This window comes from Gymnoscopelus microlampas (assembly GCF_963454915.1).
Source record: "Gymnoscopelus microlampas genome assembly, chromosome: 6".
In the NCBI taxonomy this organism is placed as follows: Eukaryota; Metazoa; Chordata; class Actinopteri; order Myctophiformes; family Myctophidae; genus Gymnoscopelus; species Gymnoscopelus microlampas.
Genome location: NC_139943.1, coordinates 245655 through 259564, shown reverse-complemented (window position 1 = coordinate 259564; position 13910 = coordinate 245655). Strand labels below are relative to the sequence as shown.

The 13910-nt window shown below is 46.7% G+C and overlaps 2 protein-coding genes across 2 annotated transcripts in view; both read left to right on the top strand.

The window, feature by feature from the left end:
• The window catches only part of LOC311047249 (uncharacterized protein), a gene marked incomplete at both ends in the record, with an annotated part of 33874 nt that extends 25858 nt beyond the window's left edge, over positions 1-8016 (top strand). The window contains 8 exons of the mRNA XM_084059903.1: positions 1851-2063; positions 3662-3752; positions 5219-5335; positions 5652-5815; positions 6611-6737; positions 7318-7428; positions 7608-7866; positions 7992-8016. Coding sequence (XP_083916029.1) covers positions 1851-2063; positions 3662-3752; positions 5219-5335; positions 5652-5815; positions 6611-6737; positions 7318-7428; positions 7608-7866; positions 7992-8016 — 1107 coding nt within the window. The remainder of the gene's footprint in view (positions 1-1850; positions 2064-3661; positions 3753-5218; positions 5336-5651; positions 5816-6610; positions 6738-7317; positions 7429-7607; positions 7867-7991) is intronic.
• kcnq1.2 (potassium voltage-gated channel, KQT-like subfamily, member 1.2) overlaps positions 1-13910 on the top strand; it is a gene marked incomplete at both ends in the record, with an annotated part of 592759 nt that overhangs the window by 472499 nt on the left and 106350 nt on the right. The gene's annotated exons all lie outside the window — the stretch shown is intronic.

The following is a 13910-nucleotide window of genomic DNA, read 5'->3' as shown; positions in this document are numbered from 1 at the left end:
AAACCCAGTGTCGTGAGGCCATTGTATATGTGGCTGTATGTATGTATGTATGTGGCTCTTCAACTGCCTTGCATTAACCCACTAAGACCTGAGGAAGCGTCTGTGTCACTTTTTCATTTGAGCTAAAAAGCATTATTTTACACGTTGACTATTCAAAAATAGCAGATATACAAGCTCATAGCGCGGCACCGAGTGCCGTGCTATGAGCTTGTAGATCTGCTATTTTTTGAAAATATATATTCTTTTAAAGCGAACAATAACTCAAATCTTTGCTTCTGGGGGTCCATGGAACAAAATATTTTGAGATGGGGGTCCGCGACCAAATTCATCGTGATAATATCGTAATCGTGATATTTTTGGCCACCATTATCGTGATATGACATTTTCATATCGTCCCATCCCTAGCTGAGGCATCTGGTGGGATATAAACGACAGACAGGATGATAGAAGAGAACTCTCTCGGCCGATAGAAGGGCTTACACATGAGCATCAGACACTCCAACTCCGGTGTGCAGGTTCGTGACGTTAAAGTATTTTAACGTCAGAACACCATCTCGTGTTGATATAACAACAATCACCGCCCCCGCATTGTTTGCGCGAGTCTACTTTGGAGCGGTCGGCTCGGTGTAGCGTGAAGCCAGCCTGTTGCACCGAGGAATCCGGAATCTCCTCATCCAGCCATGTTTCTGTGAGGCATATAGCTGCGGCGTCCTTATAGTCCCTCTGAGTACGGATGAGCATAGCAAGTTCTTCTGCAAGGGAAAGTGCGACATTGTATCATATTGGTCCCTGAATATGAACAAAGCAAACGCACTACTGGTTTGAAAACACACTTAATGCGTTACTTTTGAGCGTCCTGTGTATCACAAAAACCTTAACGTTATCGGTCTCTCCACTCTCGCCACTTCTAACATTATCTGTCCTTCCATTGTCATGTCCTCCTCTCATCCAGGGCTATGAGTGGCTGCAGTGTGGAGGTGTTTAAGAGGATGGGCACGCTGTACTCTGAAATGAGCGTCCACGAGCGCTCTCTGGACTACTTCATCGACCTGCTGCACAAAGACCAGCTGGATGAGACCATTCAAGTGGAGCCACTCACCAAGGCCATCAAATACTACCAGGTAACAACAATACAGGACCTCTAGGCTGCCATCTAGCATTTAAAACATGCACACATTTGTGTGTGTGTGTGTGTGTGTGTGTGTGTGTGTGTGTGTGTGTGTGTGTGTGTGTGTGTGTGTGTGTGTGTGTTTGTGTGTGTTTGTGTGTGTGTCTCTCTCCATGGAAAAACTGTGCATGTGCCTGTTCTGCATTAATACGCATTCAACGTATTCATGCTTGTTACTTGTCTGTAAGTTACTCACTACTGTCACCCAACGTTTCCCCCCCTGAGAGAACATTTGGCAACAGTGGCAAGGAAAAAACTCTCCTTTTAACCACTTAAACCCTATACTTAGTTGACTGGATTCCCAAGAACTCTATTCTAGATCCACTCCTGTTTTCGCTCTACACTGAAATACATCGTCATCAAATGTTTGCGATAGGGTTCATGTGGTTATTGGGAAGAAACCTTGGGCAGAACCAGGCTCTACAGGGTGGGCGCCCCTGAGATACAGGGGAATGGAGAGAGAGAATAAGTGCCTGGTGTGCATGGATTCAAGTTCTCGCCACGACTGATTTCAGTCATTTGTATTCCATAGAAGCCAGCATGTCTTCTATGGCATCATGTTGCGCACCTATGCTCTCAATGCGCCTGCGACTGTTTCACAAATCACACATTACGACTTGGTCATACAAACCTTTTTCAGTCGTGAGATTGTATTTTGCTTTAATCCATGGGTGTGTCTCAGTTCATCCAGAGTGGCCTGGACTATGTGGCAGTGGCGTCGGCTCGCCTGCGGGCCTTCCTGACCGCCGGTCAGGAGAGCTCCAGCCTCTGCATCCTGCTGAAGGACCTGGACACCTCCTGCTCCGACATCAGACAGTTCTGCAAGAAGATCCGTCGCCGCATGCCCGGAACGGACGTGATGGGAGCACCCGCCGCTGTCATGTTTGGACCACAGGTACACATACACCCATTCTACTGTCTGTACGGGTCAGTGATTCTCAAACCTTTGAATTTCAACGACCCCCCCCCCCCCCCCCTAATTTCTATGTGCACTAGGCCACAGACCCCCATTTGATGCAATTCATCTCTGGGGTCAATTCTTCATCTCTGGGAACCCCAATCTACCCTGTACAATATTTTTTCAATTAAACAAAAAGCTACTTTTTGATATAATCTTTCACTGATATATTTTTCACAATGACCATTCCACATACAGCTTCTCTTAGAGTGTTTGCCGTTGACAACCGGGAATGTATTTCTTTGTGTACTTTTACAGTTAATAACAGGATTCCCACTGTCATGAATTTCCTGGATATATTTTGAAATGAGAAAAACTGTCTGCCAGGCCTGGAAAATGTTTGGAATTCATCAAATGTTTTGGAAGATGTTTGGATATACATAGTTTTTGGCTATTGATTTTGTTCATAAAAAACATGTCTAACATTTCATGAAATATGTAACATGGTAAAATGCAGTGCTGCGTGAGAGCTGCCTATTATACAGAACATCACGTAACAAAAATAATACATCTACAAGCTAAGAACAAACGTTGTTAGCTTGTAGATCTGTTCTGTCATGTGACGCCTTTGCTCGAGGTCTGTCTTGGGGCATTGATGGAGTAAGAGCCTCATTATTGCCACCATACGATTGATATAGGCCTGGAAATAGGGTGAAAAAGTTATGGAAAAGTTTTGAAAATGACCAGGTAAAAATGTGTGGGAACCCTGACCAGTGCTTTAAAATATTACTGTCTATCCCTGTGTCTCCCTTTTTTTTACTTCCACTTAGATGGTTGAAAAAATTCTGAAGGACAGACCTGGCGGAGAGAGGATCCTTACCGAGTATGCTCGGACAAAAAGCCGGATACCAGAAGACGCGACATGGTGAAGATATTGGTTGCACACATGGCAAGTGAACATGGGTATGTTGTCATCTAAAAATTATGCACCCAATACACAATTTTGGTTGTACTTGGTGCAGGCCAAAATCCTCCTTTTTGCAGAACGCAGCGGCACAGCAATACTTTTGTTTGGATCTCATACGTGTGTGTGTGTGTGTGTGTGTGTGTGTGTGTGTGTGTGTGTGTACTGTAGGACGAGTCCTTCAAGGCGTGTTAAAGAGGACTATGCAAAGGGCATCACTGCCTTATTCCCATACCTGGCCGATCCCCAGGGAAATTTGGGCTATGTAAGTACATAAAACACCAGTCTAACGCACATTTACACATGCTCATTAAAACCAAATGACACTTTTCCCACCTCTTTTCTTCTTGTGTTTTGATTCCAAACATGCAAACATGACCCGCTTTAATGACTTCAGTCTATATTAGTAGCTTAATGACTAGTATTAACATTCTATTGTCTTTTTTATGTCCAATGTATTTGTATTTAAGTTCATAAAGTTAACATAAGTATAACTAAATGCATTTGAAATGAAATAAAAATGATACTTTTCAGGATTCCAATAGCAAACATTAGGTCATCAAAGTTGCATCACCCCTGGTCTAGATAAAGAGCATCTGATAAGTGACTACATTGTCCTGTGTTTCCTCAGGTTGTAAACACAGACAGGGTGACGATGGACCTCGCTCTGAGCCCCCTGAGACAAGACCACCTGAATAACAACAGCACACACCCCTCTGTGAGTACACACACACACACACACACACACACACACACACACACACACACACACACACACACACACACACACACACACACACACACACACACACACACACACACACACACACACACCTGTGTTGTCAAGCAAGCATGTAGGAGCTCGCCAATCAGAGGCAGTACCGTAGGACCATAGAGGTATGCGTAGGACGCGCAGCTTGTCAGTCACCGCGGGGAGGCGGGACATGGGAAGTGGAGCAGAGTGTGAGAGAGGAGCTTAAGTTTTACTAAATTATTAAAAATGTTAAACGGCATCGCCGATCCGAGCGCATTAATGCAGATTAACCGCGCGCTAGTATTGCCTTTTTTGGTACCTTTGAGAAATCTCTGCAACTTCTAAGCGACGAGCTATTAGCCCGAGACGAGACAGTGGTACCCGCGACTACGAGAGAGAGTGCTTTAACCGACAAGGGACCCTGGATACCGCCTTCCCAAATACAAAAAAGGTAAACAGGGGCTAGTGTAACCCTATGAGTCATGAGCCAAATTGCAATACCGAAAATCTCGGCCACTCGCTCACTCCCACTCGGTCACTCCGACTTCGAACCGGAAGTAGTCGCGGTCCAATTGTTCATGTGCGTCTTGGAGGAGGCGAGTGGAGTCGAGTGGAGGAGGCTCTCCACTTCCGCATTGAGCGAGTGTACATCAAGTGTATCCTCGACCACTCTCAACAGCTCCTCCGCGGCAGATTTCCGCATCACGTGTACACTTGTTTTTGTTTTTTTCCCCTTCTCCCGTGACGTATACATGGTCCGCCTCCTCCACATGTGCCGAAAACACCGCCCCCCCCCCCCCCCCCCCCCCCCTTGCCCCCGCCGCTCACTCGTTGCGCATCTCTCACACACACACACACACACACACACACACACACACACACACACATTCTGGGGGGAACATTAGCCGAAAATTGCAGATCTACAAGCTGAAGGACATTTTGTGTCAAATCTTCATTATCATGGCTGTGACCAGACGAGGTGCCATTAGCACTGTCTTGATTAAAAATGTTTACTCTTGCAGTGTAACGACGAGGCTCTCTTTGCAATTTCACTGCTATCTTTAAGCTGGCGCCCATTATAAGCTGATATGGACATTAACCTCAGATACAGTATGAAATTCTCATTTACTGAGCGATGCCCACATTTATTGCACTCAATAAATGTCATGATCCAATTTAGCAGGTATCACTTGTTACAACAGTGTCTGCAAATTCTGCATGTTTGATATGGATCCCTTAACTCGATTGAACCGAGAACTTTCCAGTTCCAAGACAGCTGCTCTACCCCTAGAGCCACTGCCTGATTGTTGGCATTGTTAAGGATGAAGAATTTAACAGTGTTCAATTTCTTGCTAGAAGTGGTTTAGCAGTTCAATAGGATCTGGTAAATCCTGGTAGTAATCTTTGGCCTTTTCCCGTCTTTGCTCTTGACAGCATTGGATGCCCGCCTGGAAGTGGGGCTGGAACAGCAAGCAGAGCTGATGCTCAAAATGATGGCCACTCTGCAGGCCGACTCCATCCTACAAGCCCTCACTTCAACTTCACCTACAGGTACACACACATACGGAGCAGGGAAGCAGCAGCAAATATTAAAATCTTAATACATTAATTGATTGGTTTGTAACTTGTTTTTAACGGATAATAAAGTAAATCTTGAATCATAGGACAAAAAAATCTACATTAATCACCCTTTTCTTATCAGTGTTTTACACTACGAAATAACTTGCACCTTTTTGATTTAGGTTCAGAATAGGTACTATTGGTGTACAACATTAGCGATCAATGATAGTCATTGTAGGTTCTTCCTGGTAGTCAAACCAGATGACATGACGTGTGTGTGTCTCTTCTCTCCACCCCCTGTCCCCAGTGGCCCAGGCCTCCAACGGGACAGATGACTCCCTGCTGAGGGGGCTGCAAGGGGGAGGATCCTCTCCTCCAGTCAGCAGCTTGATGGTGCAGGCCTCTTCTATCCCCATGCTGAGCGCTTGCTTCAACAAACTGTTCTCCATGCTGCAGGTCCACCATGTGCAGGTCAGAATGCAGTACCACTACCTAGTTAGAAAAAATCACACCCTGTGTGAAGAGAGTGGTGCCTTTGATGAGCCCCGTATTGATGTTGTCATCAATGTTTGTTTATTGGACACACACCCGGACAGACACACACCCGGACACACGGACACACAGACAAAGTCAGATATAGGAGTGGTTGGCACCACTCAAAAATCACACCCTGTGTGAAGGAAGCGGTGCCTTTGATGAGCCCGGTATTGATGTTGTCATCAATGTTTGTTTATTGGACACACACCCCGACAGACACACGGACACCCGGACACACGGACACACAGACAAAGTCAGATATAGAGCGGTTGGCACCGCTAAAAACTAAACAATAAATACAAGTTGAACCTGGTTTCAGGGCAGGAGGAGACGGAACAAATATCAATCTTTGCCATTCAGCATGGCTACATTACAGCAGATACTGTGCAATCAAAACACACATGCAAAAGGTTAGAGAGTTATGATGCGTTACGGCATGTCACTCTGTCCTTGTCCACCCATTCCCTTTCGACACTCCACAGCTTGGTATTTGGGAAACAGTGGCGGTAATGTAATGTGCCCCTTACCCTATGTGTCTGTGTTTTTCCATGGGTTCATGAAACCTTCGTCCGTTTTCAATTAGCTGTACTATAAACTCCCTGAATTCAATACCACTTCTACAGGCTTAGATTAAAACTGACTTCAAAGGCTTACAAGGTCACCATCAGTTGCATTTATTTACACATTTGGTGTGTTTCCATCCCACTGATGAGGTGTTTTGTGCTTTAGTTGGAGTCCCTTCTGCAGCTGTGGCTGACCCTCAGCCTCAACTCCTGCTCCAATGGCACAGAAGAGAGCGGCTCTGACATATTCATGTTCAATGCCAGCCGAGTGCCCGCCATCCCACTCAACCAAGGTCAGTGTTCATCATAATGCTGTATGTACTTTTCTGAGGGTGCCTGGTGACTCAGCCAGTTAGTGCAGGATAATTATGCTCCTAGGGAGCGTGAGGATATGGGTTTGAATCTGAATCCCCCATCTTGTCTTGCATTTCTCTCCTCCCTGTCTGCCTCTGAAATAAAGCATAAAATGAAAAAAAAAGAGAGAAAATAATCTATTCAAACGTGTAAAGTTTTGACCTACAGTGATTCCTCTAGTGGAAAAAAAAAATAAAGTACTGTGTGGAAACAGGTTTTATCTTCTCCGGCTTGCTAGTGAAAAAACTGATTTATGGGAGAGACGAGAAAAGGCTTTCAGTGTTAGAAAGCATGCTGTGTAGCAAGATGACTTAACCCCCAGCAGTAAATCTTGATTTGGCAAGCTGGCCGTCTTTAATACACGCACAACATACTATTCTTTGAATATTGTATTATTATTCGGGAAAAATGTACTGAAAGACCATAAAAGCTATCTTAATTTTAAAGGCAAAAAACATTTGTACACTATCAGAGTAATATTAACAACCAGGATTTTACTGCATGTGTATGTGTATTCAGCCTCCATCAGCAGTTTCCTTACCGTGCTGGCTTGGTATCCCAACACTTCCCTGAGGACCTGGTGTCTGGTTCTTCACTCGCTCACCCTCATGACGAACATGCCGGCCTGTGGTCAGTACTCAACACTTGGTATGTTTTTTTTAGAAAGAGGTTTATATATATCTAATCTGAATTAAGTCAGTGTTGTTGTTTTCAACCTTACCATTTTGTATGTGTATGATGAATGAATTAATAAATTACCCCCTTGGTTCCCTACGTAAGATACTGCTGACTTCCTTGGTTTTTTGCAGCCTCCAGCAATGGGCTGGGTGGTCAGGAAAGCACGGCTCAGCAGATGGTGTCCGACCCCACACTGGTGCATGTCCTGGTTCGCTTCCTCTCCGGCAGCAACCCCCACGGAACCAGCCAGCACAGCTCCCAGGTGGGCCCCACTGCCACCCAGGCCATGCAGGAGTTCCTCACCCGACTGCAGGTGCACCTGTCATCCACCTGCCCGCAGATGTTCAGCGAGTTCCTGCTCAAGCTCATGCACATCCTGTCCAATGAGAGGTACGAGTGTCTTGTCATGGTGTTCTGTGTAGTGACAACTTATGTGTTTCACTGCCATCATCCATGGACATACTTTGGTCCATGGAGTAAGTGCTTGTAATCCTAGGGTCTCTGTTTTGAAGCAGGAGTCGTCTTTACCACAAGTATTAACACCATCCACATAAAGCCTAGACATTGTTTTTGTGTCCATATATAAAGTATTTAAAATGGTCCTGGATCTGGCCCCTCCTGGATACCTGGCCCCTTTATGCGGAAAGTGTTATGCCATTTGTCCTGCCCTAAGACTCCATAAAACAATTATTATAATTATACCACTAGCCACAAGCTAGGCCATTAACCGGCTGATGGAATGCATTGGCATAAATAAGGAATACTAATAAGCCTTTAAGGTGAACCCAAGTGTAGAAACCCTGTTACAATGTCTTCTTCTTCTTTCGTATATCATCAGATGGCCAACTCAGTGTCCTGCAGCCACGCCCTCGTCTCTGGTCCTAAGTCGAAAAGACCAGCTTCTGAGGGTGGGCTGAATAGGGGGCAGCCGGTGATAATGTGCTCGGCAGTCTGTTCAGGCTCGCCACACTCGCATGCCGCACTGTCCGTTAGGCCCCACTTCTTCATAGAAGACTTGAAGCGCCCGACTCCAGTGCGCAGACGGTTCAGCGAGGTCCATAGATGGCGTGGCATGTCTTCTCCTTTTACACCTCCTCCTGGGTCCTGGATGTATCGCTGGATACGGGAGGGTCCAGCTGTCTCCCATGACCGTTTCCACGATGCTGCCAGCCAGGCGTCTCTGGACAAGTCCTCAGGGATAGACTGTAGCATCTCTTGTGCTGCCTTGTTGTAGGGATGGCGAGACTTGAGCCTGCCTGGTGGTGCCGGTGTTGTTGTGGCTTTGTGCAGGATGTGCCAGTCGTACTTCTGGGCCTTTCTTGCCAGGGCGAGGGTAGCCGCATCCCGTCGGAGACTGGCTGGGGCGATTCCAGCTAGGACTGGCAGGTAGGACACAGGGGTGGGTTTCAGACAACCAGTTACTGTCCGGAGAGCGCTGTTGATGACAGTGTCAACCTTGTTGACGTGGGGGCTTCTGCTCCAGACAGGGGCGCAGTATTCTGCTACGGGCAGGACCAGGGCTTGCGTGGATATGCGTAGGGTCTGGGGGGAAGCTCCCCAAGTTGAACCTGCTAGGCGTCGAATGAGCGAGACCCTTGCTGTTGTTTTGGCCTTCACTTCATCCAGATGTTGCTTGTAGGAGAGTGTTCGGTCCAAGCATACGCCGAGGTACTTGGGGGCTTGCTGGAACTCCAGGCGGTGGTTGCCAACATGCACATCTAGTTCCCTTCTTGCTTCCCGGTTGTAGAGGTGGTAAGCTGCAGACACTGTTTTGCCCATGCTGAGCTGAAGATGCCACTTCTGGAGGTAGTTTGCCAGGATGCCCATGTCTCGGTTGAGGCCGTCTTCCATCGCCTTCCATGTTGGACGTCGAAGCATGATAGCCAGGTCGTCCGCATAGCCGTACTTGGTGGATGTTGTATCTGGCAGGTCATGAATGTAGATGTTAAACATCATTGGTGAGAGGACGGAGCCTTGCGGGACGCCGTTCCTCAGCCTTCTGAGCCTGCTGGTCTGGCCATCGCTGGTCTGTAGGATGAAGCTCCGGTTGGATATCATCTCCATGATGAACCTCACCATATGCCGGTCCGGGATTGTCCTCAGCAGTTTCAGATGTAGTCCACGGTGCCACACGGTGTCGTAAGCGGCTGTCAGGTCCAGGAATACAACTCCGGCTTTCTCGTTGTACTGAAAGCTGTCCTCTATGTCCTGAGTGAGTAGCGTAACCTCGTCCACTGTTGACCTGCCTCTGCGAAAGCCGGCTTGTTCCGGGGGGAGTTGTGGGTCCACCACTGGCTCGATACGGCTGTGTATGAGCCTCTCCAGGATCTTATATGGGACGCAGAGCAGAGAGATGGGCCTATAGGACTTCGGGTCTTCGGGGGGTTTGTTTGGTTTTGGCAAGGCTATGACGGAAGCACGGCGCCAGGTCTTTGGAATCTTGGACCTCCGGAAGCATGATGAGAAGAACGAGCAAAGCCAGTGGGATGTTCTTTCACTTTGGTGTATGACAAACTCTGGATGGATATTGTCTCGACCTGGTGACTTGCCCGGCTTCAGTTTTTTCATTGCTGTCCTTAGTTCCGCTGTCGTGAAGTCTCCCGAAAGGTTAGCATCCACGCTGGCTGCCCTGGAGAGAGATGATACCTCACACGATGTCAGACGAGTGAAGTGTTTGTCTGCCTCAGGGAAGCGGCCATTTTTTAGGAGCTGGGAAGCAATGGCGTCGGCTGACACTGGACACCTACGGGGTGTTGTTTTTCTCCCTGAGAGCAGGTTGATTGTCTGCCATGCCTTCCGGCTGGAGTGGGTGAAGTCGATAGATTCCACTACTTCAGTCCATCTAGCCCTTCGGGTGTCGTCCAGCTTCTGCAGTAGAGTTGTTGCTGTTGCGTCCATTTCTCCCCTGGAGCTCGCCTGCTGGTGTTGACGCAGCAGGTAGCTGCACTCCTCGTCCCAGCCAGGGATATAGTTCTTATTGAATCCACGTGGGATGTTGTGCTTTGCTGCCCTTAGGAGGACTTCACAGTAGGCGGTGTATGCAGCATCAACATCGGCTGCTTCTGGGTCCGGGAGACCAGCAGTTCTTCTCTCCGTTTCAGCCATGAACATCTGCCAGTTCGCTTTCCTGAAGTTCCATCTCCTAACCGGTTTGCCAGCTACTGGCTGTACCAGTGATGGTACTTTGATGACTGATGGTCGATGGTGTGACCGAGGGAACCTGTCCAGGACATGTCTCTCCGGTTTCAGGTCGTTATTACGACATATAGCAAAGGCAAGGTCTGGATTGGTGTACGAGTTCCAGCGTGCAGAGAAGAAGCTCGGGGGCTCTTTTGGGTCGAAAAGCAGCAGTGCTTCAGTGTTAGAAGCCCACTCACTCAGTACCTCACCATCTTGTGATGTGTTGTTGTAACCCCAGTCCGTATGTTGGCAATTGAAGTCACCAGCATAGATGGCAGGAGCTGTCACAGATGGAAGTGATGTTATAGTAAGCGCTGTTGGTGGGGGCTTGTATACATTCATTACAATGTGTTACAATGTGACAAGTGTCTTTTGTCAAAGTCAATTATTTATTTTTCCATCTGACTGCATTGCTTCCGGTTTGAAATGATGAACTTTCTAGTTACGCGTTAACAAGCTGAAGAAAAGCAAGACAACTCTGTGAGGACTTAACTTGATCATGTTGCTGCCTTCTGTATCGGAAACCATTACTGCATGTGTTCAAATCTCATTAATAAACTGGCTCAGTTGATGGTGGTTGTTTTCCCTCTGTAGGAGCCAGTGGTCTTCACCTGACCAAACACGAGAACTTCCACGGTGGTCTAGATGCCATCTCCGTGGGCGACGGCCTGTTCACCATCCTCACAACTCTCAGCAAGAGGGCCACCTCGGTCCAGGTCATGTTGCAGCCCATACTCACATACATGGCCTGTGGCTACATGGGCAGACAGGTGAGGAAAGAGCACACGTTGAAGGCAGCTTGGGGTTTACATGCATCACAGATGCTCTGGAAAATAGTTTGCACTTTCTGATAAACGTTCCTTGTGGTTTGTCAAAATGACAAATGACATTGACCTGTTTTACCTAATCTCATGGGTAAAACGTGTTTAGCTTCATGAGTGTTAAGTGGGACATTGCAGGAAAAAAGAACATGCATGCTCAACACATTTTCCTAGCACATGCTAATTCATGGAGGTTAAAATTGAATTTATGACAAATTCAGTGGGTTTTGGCTGTATTAAAAAGTGGTGTATTTCATTTTCCATTTTCCTAGGGTTCTCTTTCCACCTGTCAGCTCTCTGAACCTCTACTTTGGTTCATCCTCCGAGTGTTGGACACCAGCGAAGCTCTCAAGGCCTTCCATGACATGGGTGCATATGCGCGCGCACACACAAACACACATACACATTTCTATTAGGACACATATTCGTATGTGCGGTCTACAGCCCCGGCTGTCGCTTATGACCCCAAGCAATACTACCAGCAGCCCATCGCTACATCAGCTGTGGCCGCAGCACAGCCCCAGCCCACAGTGGCAGAGTCCTACTATCAGACAGGTACGTTCAACTCGCCACTGACTGGACTCGTCATGGTGAAGAAAAGTCCTCCGAGAGCTGTCATTCTCAAAGCTTTTTAAAAACTTTGATGACCTCCAGTTTGGTGTGCATTAGGCCAGTGGTGCTCAAACTTTTTAATTTCAATGACCCCTCATAACTCTGAGAGTGTACAAATGGAACCAAATGGACCTGTACGGGTCCATTTGGTTCCATTTGTACACTCTCAAAAGTTCCAGACCTGTATGTGTCTATTTGGAACCACCTCAAGGAACCCTGAGGGTCCCTGGACCCCACCACTGCATTAGGGTCCATTTGGATACAAGCTCACAGCTTGTCTTATGAAGTTTTATACATTGACTATTTTTCAAAATTTGAGAACTTTGATAAATATATTTTTTAAGTCTTTAAACCTTTGGCTATAATGGCATGCCCAAAATGGGTAAGCCAGGATTAATGTGGTTAACTACATTAATCTACAATCTTTCAACGTGTCGCACTGTGAGATTGTAGATATTTGTAAAGGGGTAAAAAAGGAGGGGGCCCATTATAGACCCCTGGCTGACACCGATAAACACATTATTTAGGAACATAATGGATTGTAAACGGTCACAAAAGATATTAACCCTCATTCAATATACACACGCCCACACACAGGCAGGCTTACTGGACGTTGTGTACTTGTCTCTATACTGTGTATATTTGGCACAGATGTATGCATATTTGACCGGTACGCAAGTTCTATGCTTGGTTCAGGTGTTTGGAAGGACAAAAAAAACAGAACATATTTGCATATCTGGTTTAATAAAGACATAAGCCAATCCTTTTACAGCTTCATAAGTCATAAGGGGAACTTTAGCTTTGACGTGTTTTGGCAATTATAACAAAGATGTCAACATGTGTGTTCCCAAATATGAGATTTATGATATGAGAGCATTGTTGTTTGGAAAACAAACCCTCAAACGTGTTGCTCTGCTCCGTTCCCCAGGTGGTGAAGCTTCACACCAAGCTGGGGAAACCCATCCCTTCACCCAGACCTCCTCCTCCTCCAGTAAGACCCCCTCCTCTGGCCTGGGCAGCTCCAGCACCACCTCTTCGTCCCTGGGCACCTCCTCCTCCAATGCTTCTGCCTCCACCCACAACTCCTCCTACCTGAAGCCGGTCAACATAGTGAGCGGTGGCGGGGGGACCAACTCTGTCGGTCAGTAGGTCAGTTGGTCAGTAGGTCCCCTTTGAATGTTGACGTCTCCTGGCGGTATTTGACAATGACTTCATTCTTCACCTTGTTGCCATTATGCTCTGTTCTGTGTTTTTGCTGTATTCCTGTTTGATTAGTATAGCTCTGCATTTAGCCAGTTCAACCACATGAATCCTAGCGTCCCTATTCGGGGCTTGTCGTAATAGGCAAACATTCAGTGAAAACAAAAATCGTCTCACTACACGTCACGAGGCATTGTGTGAGCTTGTAGATCGGCAGAGATTGATGAGTGATAGAAAAGGACGGGGCCAATTACAGACCCCTTGCACACCCATCTAAGTATATAGGGTTTAAGTCATTGAACCCCTATGTACTTATCACACAATGAATAAAGAAAACGACTTCCATTTTCACTTTAAAAATTATAAATCATTTTTTTTTGACAATTTGCACCTATAATGACGTGCCCAAAATAGGGACACCAGGTTGAAAGTGGTTCAAACACTCATCACTAATAAAGAGTGAAGCTGGTTTCACAGAGCGTGTTTTGCACTCAAAGGCTACATGCCAATGTCTGGATAAGTCTCTGCCAACTTGTGTAGTGATGGACAGCGACCAGGCGTGCGTTTCCAAACCTAACATTTCTTGAAGTTCTGTGCCTTGTAGAATAACAAGTGTATAAC